Source organism: Dendrobium catenatum, unplaced genomic scaffold, assembly GCF_001605985.2.
Source record: "Dendrobium catenatum unplaced genomic scaffold, ASM160598v2 fragScaff_scaffold_1209, whole genome shotgun sequence".
Taxonomy (NCBI): Eukaryota; Viridiplantae; Streptophyta; class Magnoliopsida; order Asparagales; family Orchidaceae; genus Dendrobium; species Dendrobium catenatum.
In genome coordinates this window covers 507,017-528,967 of record NW_021319671.1, presented here as the reverse complement: position 1 = coordinate 528,967, position 21,951 = coordinate 507,017, and the positions used below count along the sequence as shown (strand labels likewise).

At 33.2% G+C, this 21,951-nt stretch overlaps 1 protein-coding gene across 1 annotated transcript; it reads left to right on the top strand.

Annotated features, from left to right (window-relative positions):
* Positions 1-4,221: 4,221 nt before the first annotated feature.
* On the top strand, positions 4,222-21,464 carry LOC110101571. The gene is made up of 6 exons (XM_020829529.2): positions 4,222-5,013; positions 5,136-5,382; positions 5,468-6,210; positions 6,291-6,380; positions 20,142-20,855; positions 20,945-21,464. The coding sequence occupies exons 2-6, from the start codon at positions 5,274-5,276 to the stop codon at positions 21,041-21,043; spliced, it is 1,755 nt and encodes a 584-aa protein (XP_020685188.1). The 5' UTR covers positions 4,222-5,013; positions 5,136-5,273; the 3' UTR covers positions 21,044-21,464.
* The last annotated feature ends 487 nt before the right edge of the window (positions 21,465-21,951 follow it).

Below are 21,951 nucleotides of genomic sequence, written 5' to 3'. Positions count from 1 at the left end.
CTTATTGGTCATTAGCCAAAAAGTTCAAGTTGAAAAGTCAATAGTCCAACATAAGCTTCTCGCATTCTTTCTTGTTTCAAGAAAGATTACACGTCGAATATATAAAAACTAAAGTCATTTATCGTGTCGATTAAGCAAAAAACTTTCACTGTTGCCAAAATTTTGAGCCTGCTGCTTCCCAACTCATTCATTTATCCGGCCGTCCATCCGTCAATCACGAGCATAATAGACGGTCTCGATTCGCCTGCGAATCTTCTTCGATTGCAGTTGTGTCCAATGAACCTTGAAGCGGTGAAGGTCTTTTTTTTAATATTTAAATTATTCACCTTAAAGCGATATACATTCTTGCATGCAATTTACAAAAAAACAAAAACAAAATAAAATATTATTTTTAAACGAAAAAATAAGAGTACCACTACTATTTAGTGGTGGACCCAAAATTTTCTTATAACGGGCCTAATTTAATTTTTTTAAAAAAAATTTCTCAACTTCGGCATTTACAATTTTAATTTTTTTTTAAGAAGACAAAATATTAAAATAAGATAACCATTGTAGAAAAAAAAAACATTTATAATTTATAGTGTATGTTTTTCATATTCTAAAAAAAATGAAAAATAACGTCATTATCAATACAATCTAATATTTTTTTAATTAATATAAATGATTAAAATATTATTTATCCATTGATCTTCAATTCTATTTTGCAATATTTTTTTTTATGATAACAATTGTTAAAAAAAAAAAAAACTCTTTCAACTCCTATTATTGCAACGGGTAATACTGATGTTTGTTTTAATAGCATGAAAATAAAGGAGATATAAAATATCATTTATGTTTTGTACTTATGTATCATATTCTCAACAAGTCCTCTAATATAGATAAATAATGAAAAAATGTGCATCATATCACATATCCATAATATAAGTTTTAAAATAATTATCAATAATCACTATTGATACATCATCAAAAAAAATTCATGATCGGGCACAAATCTCGAGGCAAGATCAAGTTGGAAACTTTCGAAATTAAAATTGGAACCATCTGAACTCTGATTTCAACAAACTTATAGTCGAACTGAATGTCTCAAAAATACGAACCCGACAACACCAAATTCGACTCAATCAGTATGACATATTTGTCATGGGTCATATTGAGTTAGTTTGTGGGATTTGGTATGTATTGGTTGGTTAATGAGGCTTGACATTGTTACATTTGGTTTCAATTACAAAGTTTTTGGAAGTGTCCAAACTTTGTTTTGATGAAAACTTTGTTTGTGTAAATTATTTGTAATGATTGGATGCATGACGACTTTTGCATTATATATTGTAAGTTTCTCGTAATGAGCTTCAAATGTGATGAGTTATTTTTTTCTATATACAACTTCATTTTCTTAAATTATGGTCCAACTCTTTTTTAGCAATGGATAATGATATTTTCCTCTTATAATGGGTTTCAATATGGGCCACTTTGGACAAACTTATTGACAGAGTTTTCACGGTGAGTTGTTATGTATGAATATTTTTAGAGTAATATAATGTGCGATCACGAACGATTGGAAAATGTACAAGTGAGTTTGTCCCACACATCATGTGATGATGATAAATATCAATTAATTGTGATATTATGTGATAATATAGTGTTAGTTTGTGGCATTTGGTATGTATTGGTTGGTTAATAAGGCTTGACATTGTTAAATTTGGTTTCAATAACAAAGTTTTTGTAAGTGTCCAAACTTTGTTTTGATGAAAACTTTGTTTGTGTAAATTATTTGTAATGATTGGATGACGATTTTTGCATTATATTTTGTAAGTTTCTCATAATGAGCTTCAAATGAGATGAGTTGTTTTTTTCTATATACAACTTCATTTTCTTAAATTATGGTCCAACTCTTTTTTAGCAATGGATAATGTTATTTTCCTCTTATAATGGGTTTCAATATGGGCCACATTGGACAAATTTATTGACAGAATTTTCACGGTGAGTTGTTATGTATGAATATTTTTAGAGGAATTTAATGTGCGATCACGAACGATTGGAAAATGTACAAGTGAGTTTGTCCCACACATCATGTGATGATGATAATATCAATTAATTGTGATATTATATGATAATATAGTGATAACATTATTAGAGATTAATTGTCATAAATAATGATTTGAACTAATTATTGCAAATGAAAATTGAAAACTGATTCATAAGGAGGGAAAAAATCATAGATTTTACTAACAAAAATTGAAAATCCTTAATCATTTTTTAGTTAGGATCTTAGCAAAAATGTTTAAAATTAGATTATATGTTTGAAAATAGATAGAAATATATGATTAAATTATTTCAGAATATTCGTATCATGACAGGCTCAAAGCGCTTGATTTGCATTAATATTAACACCATATTTGATATCGTGAATTGTACTAATCTCGATCAAATCCAATAGTTTTGAAGATTATCATAATACAATTTTTTTTTTCGTTCAATAGGTGGTATAAATTAACAAACCAAGTTTAAGTGAGCTTCCGATGCATTTGAGTTCGTCTCATTCAAGTTTTCATTTGTTTAATATTATTTATGTACATCGAGTTTGTGTTCGAATCACTTGAATTCAAGCTAAATAGGAGTTTATTTTAGTACATATGAATTGAGCTCAATAGAATCTTTATACTTATCTACTAACGAGTTGAATGTGAACGATACTTTTTTGCAACCCTATCTTAAATATCCCATGTCATTTTAGGCTTTGTTTGGGGCGGCTTTTTTAATGTTTAGTAAAGTAGTTTTTTAGTACAAAAGTTTACGTTATGAAGCAGGAAAAAACCGTCCCAAACGAGGCCTTAATTGTATTAGCAAACTTGCATATAGCCCAGCTACACATAGACAACATTACTTTTAATGTATCATTAACAAACATTTTTCACATGAGACAGATTATGCATTAAGTAAATGTTTTAATAAAATGTTAATCATTTTAATAAAATAATAAAATATAGTTTTTTTGACAACAATTTTAATATGAAGGGAATTTACATACCTAGTAATCACAATAATATAGTTTGTATGTTTAACATCTAAAATTTACTATTTACATAATACTATCACAACTTACGAGACTCTAATCGGACATTGTCGGATGTTAAAATGATGAGGAAGTCGAGATAAAATTAAGCTGTGATGGGTTTTGATAGGAATAACGGCATGTGATTGATGTAAATGGGACCAACAACAAATAAAATCCGAAGAAGGGGAAAAGCATTCACATCACCTAAAAATGGGATCAAAAGATCATCAAATAGTTTGCAATAGCGAATTCTTTAGACTAATAAGTTGGTGACATGTAAAGGGCAATAGAACTGATGATGAAATCATGACGAGGGACTGATGTCATCTTAAAGGTATTAAACATAGCATTATTGTTCTTCAGTTTTAAAATTTTGAGTATTGATAATATAAATAATGAAATTTAAGTGTTAAATATTTAAATGATATAATCTAATTTGGGGACAATAATCTAAATCAATAGCTAAGGATTATTAGGTAAGTATTACTAAATAAGGAAAAGAGGGAGAGAGAGGTGGACTGGTGGAGGAAAAAAAAGAAAATGCTAAATCTTTACTAATTCTAAAAGGATATAATTTAAGTGCAATGCTTTTAACATTAAAAGAAATAAAATAATACAAATATTTTTTTAAAAAAACTCACCATAATTTTCTTCCAAAAATCTCCTCAACATAATTACAATTTTTAAATGCGTGCTTTCCTATTTGGCCATGTACGAAATTTCAAATGAATATGTGATGATATCTCATTAATATGATTTAATTAATGGGAGAAAAAATCAACAAATCGATAAAATAACATAACAAAATCAAAGAATATTTCCATCATTATTATTTAATCTGATAATTTCTCATTTATTCAAAAAATATAAATATTTATGATAAATTATTTCTCATAAATATAAACAAATTAATAAAGAAGCTATCTTACAGAAATAAAGAGATGAAACAAAAAATAATTATAAAAAAATTTAAATGGTAATAATATTATCATCATTATTATTTGATCTGATAATTTCTAAAAATTAGTTAAAATTTCATTTATTAAAAAAATATCAACAAAAATTATAATAAATTATTTCTCATAAATATAAAAAAAACATAACCAAAGAAACTATCTTTCCACAAATAAAGCGATGCAACAAAAAATGAATATTAATAATATACTGGAAAAGGAAAACGAAAATAGGAAGTGCAGCTTAGAGGGAACCCTTCACCGTCGCCGTTTTTTCCTCCACCACCTGTAATCCGAACCGCCTCCGCTTCTAACTCCCTGTCCGAAACCCTAACCACTGATATAGAGGATAAATGAAGAGCGAAGCCGCGTAAATCGCGAGGGAAATTGAAGCAAATAGAGAGGAGAATTGAGGTGAAGACAGCTGAGCAAGCGAAGACGTTTGTGCGAAGGAGAGAGAAGGAAGGGTGTAGGGATTTCTAATTATCCCATTCGTGTCCGCGGCTTCAAAATTTCTTGTCCGATAGAAGCGTTGCATTCCAAGCAACGTGAAACATTCCGAGGGCATCAAGAAAGGGGTAGGGTTTTGAGGTTTGGGTTAAAGCTCCTCGCTTCGTACAAAGGGGAGGTTGATCGCATCTCCTGAGCATTTGCGGTTCTCTTCCTTGCGTCGGCTTTGCCGACGACTGTTCAATCTAGGGTTTCACGAATACCGCTACTTTTGGCTTTCGGCTCCTGTTTTTGTTCATTACGTGGTTTGGGATATTTTCATGGGTCTGATGTGGAACGAGATCGCTGGTTCTTAGGGTTCTTTGTTTCTTCACCGTTGTTTTGGATTCACCATGGGTTTGCAGATGGGGTTTTAATTAGGGCAGCCCGTGGCTTTTCAGGTATGGATTGCCTGTGATGAATGTGTAGAGATTGAGGTATTATCTTTTTAATTCTGGAAGCTGGAAAGATCCCTTTAGTTTTGTAGCATCCGTTCATCAAAACCATTTGGGTTGTCAGGTTAGAATTTGTGGACTTAAATTGTTTAATTTCTAATCATCAGTTGTATCGATTGGAAACGCAAGTTTAACATAACCTAGCTGTTTACATCCTGTTCTCTTCTTTGGAATACTTGGGTTTAGAGGTGCTGGTATACTTCTGTACAAAGGAGTGTGGAGAAGAAGAGATATTGGATTAAGTTTTTGTTTATATGATAGGGGGAACAACCCATACTCGCTAGCTACATTTTTTTTAAGCTTATATGATGAGCCTTCTCTGCAATGGAACGGAGTGAGCCTACGTTTGTTCCAGAGTGGTATAAAGTCTCAAACAGCAGTGCGGCAGGCAATGGCAATTCAAACCACCAAAGTGGGTTCTCCTTGCAGTCAGGTATAAATCCCAACAAATATTTTGGTATTTCTTTTTATGACTCCTTGCTACTTGTTAATCATGTGATGGTTTAACCTGGCAACAGATGAACACAACAATGGCTTCTCATCAAGAAGCAGATTGACAGTGAGTAATCTTGATTATGATGCTCCTCGCTCATTGTCTTTCTCGGGGAGAACCTCTTCTTCTTCCCGAAGAAATTCTACCAGTAATGGTTACATTGGACACGAGAAAGATATTTCTTCTCGTGCTTACAATAGTTTTGGAAGAAGCCATCGTGACAGGGATAGGGATAGGGATCGGGAGAAGGATCTTGAAATCCATGAAAGAGACAAGTCTCTTTTACTGGACAATGGATTTGGCGACTATCCCGATTTATTAATGTATAGCAAATCTGAAAAAGATTCCATAAGGCGTTCTCAATCAATGTTATCAGGAAGAAAGGCTGATTCTTGGCTGAAGAGAGCTGGCCATGATTCAAGCAATGGTGTTCAGTCTATGGGGGACAGGGGAAGAATTATTGGCATCACTAAATCCTCATTTGAGAGAGAGTTCCCTTCCCTTGGAGCTGAAGAAAAGCATGCAGGTTCAGATGTAATCAGAGTGTCTTCTCCTGGCCTGAGTACTGCCATTGATAATCTTCCTGTGACTTCTTCAACTATCATTGGAGCTGACGGCTGGACATCTGTACTGGCAGAGGTTCCTATTGTAGGGAGTAATCTACAGACTAGTTCTGTGCTGCCACCTACTGCATCAACTACTTCCACTAGCTTAAATATGGCCGAAACAATTGCTCAGACTCCTGCACGGGCTCGCATGACGCCCCAAGTAATGTTACTTATATGCATTGTTTTTCAAAAATAATAACTTGCCTAAAAGCAGTTTTCTTATATAATATTTGGTTTCAGTTACCCAGTGACTCCCAAAAGATTGAGGAATTGCATCGTCTACAAATTTTGAAGCTCAGACCAGTGACACCATCCATGTCAAAAAACTCGGTATGTTTCAAATTTTAACTATCATGTATTTTTTAACACAATTAGGAAATATCTTATTACATTTAATGTTGGATACTATGGCTTTGTTTTTTAGTGTTTTGTCTTCTGCTTTGTTTTTATGAAACTTAATATAAAACAAATTTGATCAGTGAGAAAATAGACATATGAAGTCTTACTTTAGTACATCCTTTCATCTTCAAAACCACCCGCAGCATGCTTATGATGTAATGTGTCTGTTTCTGTGATTAATAACAGTGATTTATACATCATGAGACAATCAATAGCTCAACGTTATCAAAAAAAATTTTCTTGTATTTCCTTTGCTGCCTCAAATTGAACGATAAATCTTCTTTGAGCAAGTTAGATCATTTGTTAGTTTATAATTTTTGCAATCACACCACTCTTATAATCTTTATGGTTCTCTTATTCTACCAGATAACCTCAGGGCTCATTGTATATCTTGATTGGGATATATTCATGTGTCTGTTTTTTTATTATGGAACATTTTAATGCCATTACATATTTATTAGCTATCTATTTCTGGTGGTTAATACAGTAAGTATATCAACTTATAATAATTGCTATATTTCCAATCCTTTCAATCTTTTGGCTTTCCTTTGCTTATTAGCAAAGGATATTCCTTGCTACTTCTAAATTAGAGTTACAATTCTTTGTTGATAGATTACTGACAATTTTGTTTAAGCATATTAATTGTTTTTTTATTTTGGATTCACATGCCATTCATATTAAAATTACATTTCTTCTTTCTGATAGCATATTCATATTTGCTAAACTATGATTATATTTTTTGCTTCTTATTCTAAAATTTGATGCGATTTGAGCCTTTATTAGAAAAATGTGTGATTCTCTTCTTTCATATGCATCATTTATGTTAAGTTTTTTTAATCAGTATTACTCATTTGGTCTTAATAAGGATAATTTTTTTGGTATGAAGACACGCTATATTGTAGAGATGTGCTGAAAGTGTATTTGAATAATTATGTAGTCATGTAGCAGCTTATTCGATTGTATGTCCAATTGCTTATCACTGAGGGGGAAATTAGCTCTAGAAAATGTTGATAATGCTATAACAATCCGAGTTTCTGTCTCTGCTTCTTATTTATTGATAAAAGAATGTTATGTCATATTTATCAGTGATATTGCTTTACACATATCAAATAAGCTTGTTGTAGAATTTAAACCAACACGTGTGAAGTGTGGAGGGAAGCACATAATGGGTTTCTGACTCCATGATGTAGTGTGCAAAACACGAATTGCACATGATGTTTAATTGCAATGAGAACATGTAAAATTTTGAGCTATTAGTGGTAGTAACTTGCATAATATTTTATTAGGGGAAGTATATGCTATTTATCAAGTCATAGAAACCAATAAAGGCCAACAGTAGGAGTATAGCGAGGACAAAAGGATGGGCTATAGGAGGGGTAGAATGGGTGGGGCATTAACTTTCAACAAAAGATAAATTTTCAGGTTTGTGGATAATGAGATTCTTTAACCATACAGTAACAGTTATTTTCCTTTTTCTTTTCCTTGAAACTCAAATTATTCTCCTTCTTGTGATGATTCTTATTTCAATGTTTTTCTAATCATAATTTTATGTCCTCAAGTGCTTTAGTGCAAATTGGGGGTGTAAACGAGTCGAGTTGAGTCGAGTTTTGGCACTATTGCGCTCAGCTCGTTAGTCGGGCTCGAACACGAGCTTGAGCTCTAGTCGAGCTCAAAAGGCGAGCTCGAACTCGAGCTCGCCCCACTATAAACGAGCTCGAGCTGGCCGCGAGCTTTGGCAAGCTCGGGTTGTTTTCCGAAAAAGCTGCATCATTTATTACAAAATCCAATTTAAAATTTAATAAATAAAAATATGAAAAATTTCAGCGTAGTCTCGTTCAAACTTATTACAAATTTCAGTTTAAAATTTATTACAAATTCCAAAAAAGTTGCAACATAAGAGCATTTATTCTGCCAGCAAGATCCCATTCAAATTTAATAAATAAAATATAATGGCAAATGGGATTAGGTGGGAAGATTAGGCGCACGCAGTCCGTGACGGGATTAGGCGGATTTCATAGAGCCGCAAACGTGAACACCTTTACCGCTGATCGCCTCGAATTTGATCGGGATTAGGCAGGAAATCACAACATTTAATATTTATTTTTAGGCGGAATTAGACAGGTTCATATTTAATAAATAAACTAAAAAGTATTTTAATAATATTAATACTTAATTGAGCCGGCTCGCGAGCTCACGAGCCGAGCTTTAATCAAGCTTGAACTTGAGCTCGTTTAACAAACGAGCTCGAGTTTGAGCTCGACCTCGACTCGTGGGCTCGATAAGCTTGGCTCACGAGCCCATAAACGAGTCGAGCTAGAGCCGGCTCGCGACCCGGCTCGTGAGTCGGCTCTGCTCGCTTACACCCCTAGTGCATATTGCAATACTCAATTTTTTTTGGCTGTTATGCTATGAATGAGGATGCTTAGGTGGATGAGTGGCTTTACCCTTAGAGATAGGATACGAAATGAGCATATACGTGAAAAGGTTGGAGTAGCTCCAGTGGAAGATAAGATTAGAGAGAGTCGCCTTAGATGGTTTGGTCTCATTAAACGGAGGCCTTCTAAGGACCGGGTTAGGAAAGTTGAGGTATTAGATTTGACTTATGTTGAAAAAGGTAGAGGTAGACCTAAAAAGGCTTGGTTAGAAACTATTTGAAATGATCTTTCTTTATTAGATTTAAATGAGAATTTGACTTTTAACAGGATACAATGACGAAAAAGGATTCATGTAGCCGATCCCACGTAGTGGGACAAAGGCTTGATGTTGTTGCTGCTGCATGCCATGAATGTAATGCCCCATATGCTTTAAAGAGGCACGGTTTTGCTTCTTTGGTTCTTTACATAAGCTTTGTTTGGTTTTAATTTTTTAGCATGCATGTAATGCTAGACCTTGCAATACCTGAGTCAATGTGGTCTAGGAATCCAGGGGCAGTGACTTGGGGATATATATCCTAACAGTATGAATCCCTTTCAGAAGCTTGGATCCGACAATCTATGGATGCTGAAGTCAAAGTCACCTCAAAGCTAGACCTACTATTATACGTGTGTTACATTTAGCATATTAAATGTTTTCAATGCTCAAGCAGAGTCTTATGGACTGACACGATATGCATGATCCTTTTGAGAATTAAGGTTGTGCAATCTGAGTAGTTGTTAATCTAAAGTTTCAATGCATGTGGTTAACTTCGTAAAATTGGTAATCTCTTTTTTTTTTTATAATATTAGGATATGAGTTCTATTTAACTTAGCCGCTATGGATATTGACATATTCTTTCAGGAATTTTGTAATTACTATATACTTTGCCTTAAAATGAAAACTATTGATGGCCTGATGATTAGTGGTTTATGCATTTTCTTTTGCACTTTCTCGGAACTGTGAGAAGGGTGGGGTTGTTTGAGTGCTGGGAGCTCAGGAGATCAAAACAGTGCCATATGCTTGGTCTATGTTATGATGTTATCTCCTTTATATGGTTGTATTTCTTAGTAACTATTTTGTTCACAAAATTATTATATTATTTGTCAATTTTCTTTTGATTAAAAGCCATTGTGCCTTTCATATTCAATGTCACACTTTTGATAATAGTAGATTTATTAAAGGCGAAGATAATATAATTGCAGTTAAAGAAAGAAATATATAAATTTATTTTTGAAAAAAGGAGCATTTTAAGTGGGCAAAATATTTTGTGGCGAGCATATTGTTCAAAATCTTGAATAGATTGAAAAAAAAAGTTCATGTGGAGTTAGCTCAGAAGAGGATGTGTTAATTTTAGAGCTGATAAATTTTGAGATTTGCAAGACATATTGTAGTAGTTTTTGATAATGTTTTCAATTAAATCTTAAAAACAAATTGAACACTATTTATTGAAAAAGAAGCATTTCGTACCAATTTTCAAGTAAAGTAGATTTTAAGGATTATGATGATTAAGTGATAATCAAACTTAGTAGTCATGCTTTGATGTTATTAGAGAGGGTAATGAAAACAAGCTTTTAGACTTCATTGTTGCTAAAGAGATTTGTTGTTATGCTAGGAGGATCTATTTTCTAACTACCAACCTGTTGGTTGGGTTATATATTGTTTATGTTCTATAGAAAGTAGGTCCAATGTTCAAATTGAAAAAAAAAAAGTATGGTTGGTGCTTTTTGTATAATTTTAATTAGTTGAAGATGTAAATAGTTAAGGAAGGCAATAATTTTTAATTCTTTCTATATCACCGAGACCTTTGAAGTTCTCTCAAATGGTTTATGCTACAATATCTTGGTGTTGGAAATGGCTATTGTTTTTGTTATTAAGTAATGATGATTGATATAAGTTTAGTTTGAATAAACAATTGGGCCAGAGAATCAAATTTAAATATTGATTTTTTTTTTTGCATGTATGACTTCATGTCATGATGTCATGATTATTCAACAAGTTTTACGCTTGCTATCGACTACCTAATGCAACCCTCAACTTTTTTCATATAGGACTTGAGACCTGGCAATGACAGTGTTGCATGTATGACTTCATGATGATAGTAAAATATTATTGCAAACTAGTACCTATTTCTAAAAAACAAGTGTAATCCCTTTAGACATTGAAATATGTTTATATGAGGGGGAGCATATTTATTTCATTTATAATCGCTTGTGTCTTAGGAATCTGGGAGGTCTTACCTAACTAGAGATGGAACCCACAAAAGAGGGTGGAAGGGCTTATAAATGGCATGGCACTTGTCACCACTTGGAATCTCCTTTCCTATATGTACCTATTATAAATTTTGCCTTTTGTTCCAAGACTTTATAATTTTTGTTACCATAACAAGAAAATCCTATTCTATGGAGTGATTGTGTGTCAGTTATGCGAAGTCCTTTACTTACTCTATTGCCTGTTAGTTATTAAGTCCTTTAATGTAAATATGATGCTAAAATGTTTCTGATTGGCTTTAGTGAGCTTATAGGAATAGTTGAATGATTGACAAAGGTTTTAAGCCAAGGAAGACAAGATGTATCCAAACAAAGATTCTTGATTCTGACGTTGAATATAATGTATCATGTCAAAATGATGGTATGATGCACTGTTAAGAAACTATATGATAAAGTTGGTGTTATGATTGAAACAGCTAGAAAAAAAATTAACTAGTTAAAATAAGCTTGAAATAATGAAATTGGATATATTCTTTTATTATATATGTGAATATAATTCTGATGGGACAATTTCCCCATTTCCATGGCAACTTTTGAAATGTTGATGTCCTCTATATACATCAGATCATGTCATTTCATTTTATTTCATTATGTTGTGAATTTTTATGGTTTTAACTCATTGGCTTTATCCATTTGTTTTGTCCTTGAGGCTCTTGCTCTAGTGACCGGAAAATGTCTTGATGATGGCGAAACAAAAAAAAAAAATAGAAGGTGTTATCAGTGGAGGGGAACTCCCAGTGATAAAGAATCCAACACTAATGTCTAGAAATTTTGATAAGTATAAATAGTTCTCTGTTAGGAGATCATTTCCATGGTGTTATACTTATTATTCTTTATGGCCTTAGACCCTTTCATTTATTCTATGCCATATATAGTTACAACAATCACTACTAGGGATTTATTCATTGGCTCCCCTATTATTAGGTCACCAACTCCCTTAACCTCTTGATATTGTGTAGATTTGAACCCCATGCATGGTCTTAGATTGTGCAGAGAGGCCTATGCTTGTGTCAAACGATTGCTTGGAAATGGAAATGGTATTTGTAACCTATGTTTCCTGTGAATTATCTTAGCTACTAGATACACACATTCCCTTTAATCTTTTTTTGATGAAATTGTATGACTAAATTATCAACAGTCACATAAGCATTGTGCACTAGCTCTTCACCATGATCCCTAATTGTCTTCAATTGTATAAGACTAATAAGGAATCACAAAAAAGTGTGTACATCCGTAGTGTGACTCTAGACAAGTTAAAAATGGTATGGATAGTTTACCAATCTCAAATTTGTTAGTTATATTCATTATTCCTACTCAGATTGTCAATTTGTATTGACAATATATTTCCACAATTGATCTACTTATAGGCATAAAGTGAATTGCTTATGACCATATGTCTTTATGGTAGCAGATTTTCCTCAAACTTGTACTCTAAATTTATTTTTATGCTAAAGAAGTTTAAAGCCAACGAGTTCATATTCATATAATGTTTCTTTAAGGTTAAATTCTTTGATAATTTATTAGTTGTATATTAAAAAAAGAAGCGTGCCAAAATGTATGTTGAAGTTATGAAAGATATATGTATTGAAACATTGTCTAACATTAATAGTTATCGAGTAACCAATGAGTTCATATTCACATAATGTTATATACTTGTATCAATAATGAAAATTAAGTTAGATCTTGTTTTATCGGTTATTGAGATGCTTAAAAAGGATATTCTTAGTAAGGTATATTGGTACATGTTATTTTTAGATGAAAATTTAAATGCTAAGACTATTGATGAAATAAATGAAACTTTTGAATTATGAAAATAATATTTTAGTTGAGACAACAATAACAACAACATCAAGCCTTCATCCCACTACGTGGGGTCGGCTACATGAATCCTTTTTCTCCATTTTGTCCTTTTAAGAGTCAAATTCTCATTTAAATCTAATAATAAAAGATTATTTCTAATATTTCTAACCAATTCTTTTTAGGTCTACCACCACCTCTCTTATCATAGGCCAACAAATTTCTCTCTGAAATCCCCAAAAAATCCTTCCTAAAATGCTCTGTTTGAGTGGTCGGGCCGCTCGTTCTCCGCCAGGAGGCGGAATCTCCTCTGTTTTGCGATTTCCGCCCGTGAACTGGTCCCGCCTGGACCGGTCCAGTGGACCGGTCTAACATAAAACCACTCATCCACCTGAGCATCCTCATCTCTACAGCACTTAACTTAATTATATGTTTTTAATGGCCAACATTCTGCATCATAAAGCATGCCTGTCTCACCACCGTTTTATAGAATTTTCTCTCAAGTTTGAGGGGTACTTTTCTATCACACAACAAACCTGATGTATTCCTCTACTTCAACCATCCAACTTGAATTCTTCTAATAATATCTCCATCTATTTCAACATCACTCTGGATAATAGACCTGAGATATATAAAACATGTACTCTTTTTAATTATTTGATCCCCCAAAGTCACAATCCCCCCTTTAGATCTATTACTACTAAAATTATACTCCATGTCTTCTGTTTTAGATCTACATAAACGAAAGCCTTTAGACTCTAAGGTTGATCTTTATAATTCAAGCCTACCTTCAACACCCTCTCTAGTCTTATCAACAAGAAAATATCACCAGCAAAAATTATACACATCCTACTGCAAATGTCTAGTAAGAACATCCATGACTAATGCAAAAATATATGGGCGTAAATTTGATTCTTGATGTAATCCAACTGAAATAGGAAATACTTGGTTCAACCTCCATGTGTTTGAACACAAGTAATAGCTCATGCATACATATCCTTAATGACTTGACTATAAGCAGATTAAAATTAATAGAACAAAGACCAAATTTATATGATATAATTTTTTTTTGGGTGTAAAATTGATAAATATTTTAAAAGATCAAGTGATATCTAATTGTGTTATGTTTAAATATAATATAAGAATAAGGATATAGATGGAAATGTAGCTTTACCATTAAATATGATAGATTGAAATGAAGTAGTTTTAAGATAGCATGTGATGAGAATAAGTGGAGGCTGCAGAGTGCAATTTTATGAAATCATAATTGGATTTGTTATGATATGGGCATTTGAGTTTTTTTCTGGTAATGAAGTTACTGAAATCCAAGATTCATGTTGTTGAAATTAGGATTCTAAGATGGTTTGTGTCAGGGCTACAAAGGTTAGTTGTCAATTGATTAGTTTAGAATGATGGTGAGGTTGGTCCCTTTCAAGTTAGTGGAAAATTGACATAAGTGGTTTGGATTTGTAAAGTGGAGGATAGAAGTTGCAACACTATGTTGGGCAAGTAAATGCATGTAAAATCATTGGGAAGGAGTAGTGGTGGTCCAAAATGGATTTGGAGGTATCTCAGAACTAAAAAAGCTCAGTTTATGCTTTATTAGTATACATCTAGTGCGCTAGTTAATAGGATAGAGTGAAGAATAAAAATTGATAAAGCCAACCAAAAATGGTTGGCATTAGGCTTATGAGATATTGATTAACTCTATGCTAGTTGTCTTGGGACTTTTGTGCGCAGTGTTAATTTTTGTACTTCTTCGGTAAGTCATGCTTTACTTATGTAAATTTTCTATAGCTGGGATTTTGACCTTCAATTTTCTTACTTCTTTGTAACACTATATAACCTTGGACGATTTAGTAACTTCTTTTATATTTTTAGTGGACCATCAACCCTTGTGATGATTGCTTAATTTATTTTCTTCGTTAAAAGAACTACAATATTTTAAATCAAAACCTGGAAAAACTTAATAAATTATTAAATGTAGGCAATCACAATCGCATGTAGCATCTGTTCAAAAATGCTTTAATATTCTAGTAAGCTTCCCTCCACTTTATAAGATGTTATCATCTTGAAAATTGGACTATTTTTTAATTTTTTTGGTGAAATTATTTATTCTAAAATGAATTGCTTTTCATTGTTGAGGTTGGTTCCTTATGCTTCCTAGTCTTTAATATTGCTTTTGGTTAAAGTAGTGACTATTTGCCTATTTGGTGTTTCAGTTGGTGATGCAGTATTTTTTATGCGTTGTTCTTTTATTTGTTATTGCTGTGAATAAGGGTGATATTGAGTTGAGTTTGAACTAGCTGACTCAAACTCAAAATTAAAGATTTCGATTTTAATTTGAGCCAAGTTCTAGTTTAGTCAATATTTATTGATTTTGCCAATTCTTTTGTTTGTTATTGCTACGAACATGGGTTATATTGAGTCGAGTTGGAACTAGCTGACTCAAACTGAAAATTAAAGATTTTGATTTTAACTCGAGCCAAGTTCTAGTTCAATCAACATTGATCTATTTTATTGAGTTGATTTAACTAAAGTATGTTAATTTTATAAAATATCTGTAATCATTTGACATGATATATATATATATAGTGCATATATATGTTTGTGTGTGTTTTAAGACACATAAATATATGTATATATTATATTTTGAGTCGATCCTGAGAAAAAACTATATATTATGAGGCTATTTTAATTTTCTAATTTTTTAATAAGGTTTAAATTATGGTTATTTGGACTGAACTTAGCAAATCTTGTGCAATCCATATATTTTTTAGGGATGATGAGTCTATAAATGGATGCTTTGAGGCATATAATTATTAATTTTGGCTTTTTTTTTTTCTGTCCAATTTTCATTCTTGTGAGTGCAACTTGAATGTAATTCTTTCAAGCACAATACGAGTGTTACTACTTAATTCAGGGGAAGTTATCTCCTTATTTTGATAGGAAGCATATTTTTTCTTGTTTTGACACTTAAGTTCTCGTTCTTATTTCATTTGTATAAATTTATATTGACTTATCAATGTTCTTGGTTTTGTTTAAATTTGGTATAGTGAAATTCTATTTGTAGGAATTGAATTTCAGTTGCTTTATGATTTTATGAGATTTTAAGTTGTCTAATTTTCTGGATTATTTTGATCATTTAAGTATTAGTTGGGTGTAAATTCTAGCATTGCCTATTTTTAATTTATAAGAAGCATTGGTTGAACTTATCTGTTGGCATGTGATAAGTGGATCTTTAATTAATTTAAAGGAAGCATTGCCTATTTTTAGTTGTGTTAGGAATTTCTATCCTTGAACTGTTTTGCACATGAGTTTTTATTTATTTTAACTACTCAAGTTTTTTGCATGATAATTATGGGAGGCTTCGTTGAATTTTCCTTTGTTTGTTGGCCTCTTCTTCTTTTATGTTAGAATTTGTATGCTTATCTGCTTTACAGCTGCTTTTCATGGTAGCGTACTAAGGTTGTTCTCACTCTTGCATGTTTTGTTTTATATCTTTTTTTTAAGTAATCATTTTACATGCTTCTAAGGTTTGGCTTAGTGGTTCATGTGACCACTAAACTCAGCATATGTGAAGATCTACATATGTGAATATTTAATTTGGTCCTGCTTAGACTATGAATATGTATGGCCATAGGGCTTGAATATTGCTAAACTATATGTAGATCTAAGTCTGATCAAGTTTAATTTAAAATTGAGTTGTGATGATTTTCATACCATGCTTTGCTTCATGAAGTTTTAGAGCAATTCGAAATCATTATAAGTTGTCATTAAGATCCTTTTCATGTTTGTGATGTGTTGTTAATGTTGGGGGGACAATGAAAATGGTCATCTTTGGATATCCTAAACCTTTTCATATGGCAACAGCTTCAAATGCTATTTAATTGATGTTATCCGTGACATTGATTGGATTAACCTTACGGTATATGTGTCAAACTTGTTTTTGTTCTGAAACCTTTTAGCAACCGGTTTCTTGTCCATGCATGCTTTACGTCATTTTCACCATGCTGTTAGTGATTAATTTATTTGCTTGCGTACCCTCAGGTTTTCCCAGTTCAGACTAATAATGTGCATATTCACATTGTTTGCTACTAGCTTTTTATTGTGTGCGCACCCAGTTCAGACTAATAATGTGCATATTCACATTGTTTGCTACTAGCTTTTTATTGTGTTCTGTATTGAATTCCCATCTTACTTTTGATGCATATTTTCATGGCTCCCACATTTTGATCATCGACACTGGCTTTTGGAATGATTTACCAATTAATATATAGGATTTTTAAGTAATATGGTTAGAAGTGTAACAAAATGGCACGCACAACATGTCAAACCCTCATGTAGTGCTCACTATGAACAAATGATGAAGCGTGGTTCATAAAATTTGAAGATTAAATTGATTGTTTTAGACAAGTCGCGATGGGGAAAATGAGCTATTGTTTTTTAAAAAAGTTTTCTTTAAGGTATATGCGATGACTCATATGGACACACTTGTGAAGTTCTAGGTGTTTTAAAAATGCTGCTTGATTTTGTGGTCCATTTGCATACCCAGAAGACACAAGCAAGTCATTAGAAAATTTACAGGGTTTTGTGGCTTATTTATATGCTGCTATTTGGAAATTTAGTTTGATGTAATGCTTGTTGGCATCTAACGAGAGTATTCTTTCCATGGCTAAATGTAGTAGCCATTTTCCATATAATAAAGGCATTTATTACTTGAGTATACTATTTAGATGATGGTTTAGTTTAACCATTACTTGTAAGTTGGTAAAACAAAATGTGGTCAAAAGACCAAAATAAATACAGGTCACCAATAGAGGGAGATCGCTAGTAATTGATTTTCTTGTGATATATAGCCTTTTTCGGAGGATCTATGTTTTCATTTTGCAAGTTAAAAACTTGTTTGATTTTCATGCATGTCTACTTGTATGCTATAAATTTTCAAAAGTTACCAACATATGCGCTTGTACATGTTGTTTTCCGACCAAACAAACTGTGCAATTTATTGGAAATAAATTTGAATTAAGGGCAATTTAGGCGTAGCTCAGTGAGAGAAGATCTGACTAACCATTAATTTGGAATAATGAGGGCTTTTTTCTAGCAGTAATTAGGGCAATCAAACCAGTTTGAATTGTAAGTAGGAATCTTGAAAATAATGTCCCTAGGAATAAATGTATCTCGTTATTTAGGAGTTTATGAATCTAGGGGTTCTAGTCAACTTTAGAATGTTTCAGAGAGGAGATTTATATGAACTTGAGCAACGCTTTTGCCCCAGCTTTTTTGTCAATTCTCCTTTGCATGTATTAATTTTTTTGTCAACTAACGTGAACTTTGTTGATTAGAACAATGATATAATTCATACTGAAGGTGTTTTTTTCTTCTCATGTGCTTCTATAAATTTCTAAGAGACACTTCTGAATTTGTGCTGCTGCTCCAAAAAGAGTAAAAAAATTAATGAACAAATACTTGCAAGGACAGCCATGAAGCAATTGATACGAATTAGGAGATGGGGATGAGTTTATCTTTGTTATCTTTGTAGATGTGATTGGAGATTCAAATTGCAGCATAGGCTATGAGCATGTTGGGTCATTAAAAATAAATTTCCTACGACTTTACTCTGGTATTCATTTAACTACTAGATCACAAGTTTGTTGGCATATGTACATTAGACGTGGCTTCAGTCCACCTATCTGAATTATAGCTTAAATGAGTGATATTACTTATGTTGCACTTTGGCCTTTTGAATTTTTACTTTCCACGGGCATATTCTTTGTCAATATCCAAGCACTTGTGATGTCAATTATGCTTTTTTGTTGCATTCGTTGTTTGGAACTTTTTTCAATGCTTTCTGTTTTTCTCCCCTTCTCTAATCAATTTAAGAAGGAAAGCTTACTTAGTCTAACTTAAAGATGGAGATTTGACATTTGCGGCAGTTCTTTTTGCTGACACTAAACAACCTACAAAGTGTTATTATCAAAAAATTATTACATTGCAGCATGTCATTCTTAGGGAGTGTAAAACTCCGCTGGACTGAAATTGAGCTCAAGACATTGATCTCAAACCTATTTTCTTCAAAAAGCTTAAGCCTGTAGATTAGGAATAAATCACTTGGCATTTCTAGGCTAACATTTTTCACCTGTCAAATGTGAGGCTAAACTAGTACTCACATTCATTTATTATATTATAGCATGTCATTTTCAGGCTGTGTGGAACTTTGGGGGATTGAACTTGGGCCTAATAGATTGATGTTTAAACCTGCTTTCCACCAAAAAGAAGCTTGAGCCTATATGTGAGGTTTAATCATTTGGCACTTGTTGTTGACTAGCTAAAATGTCACCTATCCAATGTGAGTAAATCAATACTCTCACATAAATTAATTTGGCAATCCTCTCCCCCTCTTTTTTCTTCTTTCATATGAGAGCTCTCAACGTGTGCCATCAGTCATGTTTTGTCTAACATAATCAAGTATTATATATCAAGAGCTTAGTCAAATAAATAGAGCTATTGTGGGAGTTACCCAATTTAAAACTTTAATCAATCATGGTAGATGTTCCAAAGTGCCTCAAATCATATGAACTACTCAATGTCAACAAAACCATCGGCTTTGATATCACTTGGTAGAGATTATGGAAAACCAGGATGCCAATATTGTGTTTGATAAACCAGTGATTAAATATGTTTTCTATTTCAAAGTTTAAAATCATGGGTGAGGGCCAACCATTTGTTGTTTTTTGCGCCAACATAATTTTCATATATCTGAAGTAGGATTGAACCAATACTTAGGTGCTTGATGTGCAAAGTTCTTTCATTTTTCATTGAGTCCTGGAATTACTCACAAAATGACAGCATCTTGAATGTAAGTGTGGTCTCCATCCTATGAGAACATGTCAGGTTTGCTCTGTCAATTTTAGCCGATGATTTAAGATCTGTTAAGCTTTCCTGAAGTTAAATGGTCAGTAAATCAGTCACAAACGTCTGCAGGAAGCATTACATATGAAGGAAAAAAAAAACATAAATTGAAGAGTACCTATTTAGCAAAATTCATAGTTCTTGGATGTTAATTTTTCTTTTTCCTGCATTTGTTTTTGTTATGTTATATGCTGTTACTTTAGATATTGCTATTTTCTGGCATGTTACAGCTTAATCATTAGCAAAAATTGAAGAGCATCTCTTTTTGGAAATTTCAAAGTTATCTGCTTATTCATCTCAGGGTGTGAACTTGGCTGAAAAATCAAAAACAAAAGGTGCAAAGATGGTTGAATACAGTACAGCTAAGGTGGGGCAGCAATTGCCGTCCCAGCTTGTTAATCATTCATTCCGTTCTAATATTAAGCCTGATGTTACTAAGACATCCCAACTTGGGAATTTTCACATTTTGAATCGGGAAAAGAATGGAGTTTCTCCTATTGACAAGGATAACTTGCATCCGAGAAATGGCACCAGAGTTGCCGCCTCACCCAGCGGTATTCCTCTAGCTGCAATTCCATATCTTAATGGTAAAGTCTACCCGAAGCTTAACGGGAAGGCCAGTGCTCTGACTTCAAGCTCATTTGGAGAAAAGAAGCTCCCTTCTCAGGCTCAGAACCGGAATGACTTCTTCAATTCTCTCCGAAAGAAATCATCTTCTGCTTCTTGCCAAGAAAATATCAATCGGGATCCAATGTACAAGGAGAAGTTGGATGAGGAGCCTTCTGTGGCTGTGGATGCAGTTTCTGATAAAGGGAAAGATGCTTCTTCGTTGATGCCCACTTTACAGTGTTCAGAGGCGAATGGCAACTGTTCTGGAAATCTTAAAGTGATTGAAGAGCCTGAGAGGTTAGTTCCGGATGAAGAGGAAGTAGCCTTTCTTCGATCCCTTGGATGGGAGGAGAATGCCAGGGAAGATGCTTTGACACCTGAAGAGATTGAGTCTTTCCTTACAGAGGTAATGTTGTTATACTGAAGTTATTGTTTCCTTTATTTAGTGATTACCTTGGAGTGGAAACTGACATTGTTTATTGTTTAATTTTCTAGTATGAAAAGAAGATGCCCGTTTCAAAGCTGAAGATAGCTAGCTCTTCGGCCAACTTGAGTTCATCATCTGAAACAAAAGCGGAAGCTTCATTTTGCTGAAACACTATACAGCTTTTATGGTTTAGAAGTTCTCTTAGTTTTGTGGCTTGACGAATTTTTTCCTGGTAAACATGGAGGGATTGGAAGGAAGAGTCTTGAGTGGAGTACTGGTAAGCTTACTTGTCCTAAACAGTGAGGGAGCTAGTTTTTTCCCCCTCTTTCTTGAGAATCGAATGTGAAAAGTGCAAAATAAGATGCAGTGCTTTCTGTCCGTTTACCTCCCTTTGTTAGCTTGCCAAATACAGGGTGCTTTCTCACTGTTTTTGATTTTTCTGATATTTTTTTATGGCTTTGTTGGGAGTAACATGAAAGGTAGATATTAGGTATATTATCAGGAAATTGCATTGCCACAAGTCATTTTTTTTAACAAGTCCTGTTGTTTTCATCTTATTTTTTTAAGTTATATCTTTGTTAGCTTGTATGCTGGGAATGTTTTGCCTATATGTATATATAGTCACAAGTGAAATGCAATTATGAGCGTTTGGTGACAGTCCTCTCCAGAAAGGTTGGTGTCATTATACTGAGAGAAATTATTCTGTGCGGACGCCGAATGCCGTTCAAGGACTAGCTAGAATGCATCACATCACCTCCTGCTCGGTACCCAACCCGGTACTGCTGACGGTGGACATTTTGATTGGTCTATGGATGGTAAACTGTGTTCGGCGTCCGCACAGAATAATTTCTCCATTCAATGACTGCAGTTTATCGAGTATGTGAAGGCAATTGTCTATTCACATGTTTGCGCGTACTAACTTTTAAATCATTCTATTGATTTGTGAGTTATTCCAGTATTTAGCTAGGTGGATGGTTGGATCCTACGTTGATTTGATCTATATGAAGAAATCTAACTTGAAGAGCAAGAGCATATTGAAGTTTTACTTGAAAATTACCTTTATATGTTTTGTCCT

What these genes read in the sequence shown, in the direction of transcription:
- LOC110101571 (XM_020829529.2), top strand. Translation starts at nt 5,274, where the DNA reads ATGGAACGGAGTGAGCCTACGTTTGTTCCAGAGTGGTATAAAGTCTCA. An exon ending in TGGGTTCTCCTTGCAGTCAG is followed by an intron (nt 5,383 to 5,467) that starts GTATAAATCCCA and finishes ACCTGGCAACAG; the next exon opens with ATGAACACAACAATGGCTTC. An exon ending in CATCCATGTCAAAAAACTCG is followed by an intron (nt 6,381 to 20,141) that starts GTATGTTTCAAA and finishes TATTCATCTCAG; the next exon opens with GGTGTGAACTTGGCTGAAAA.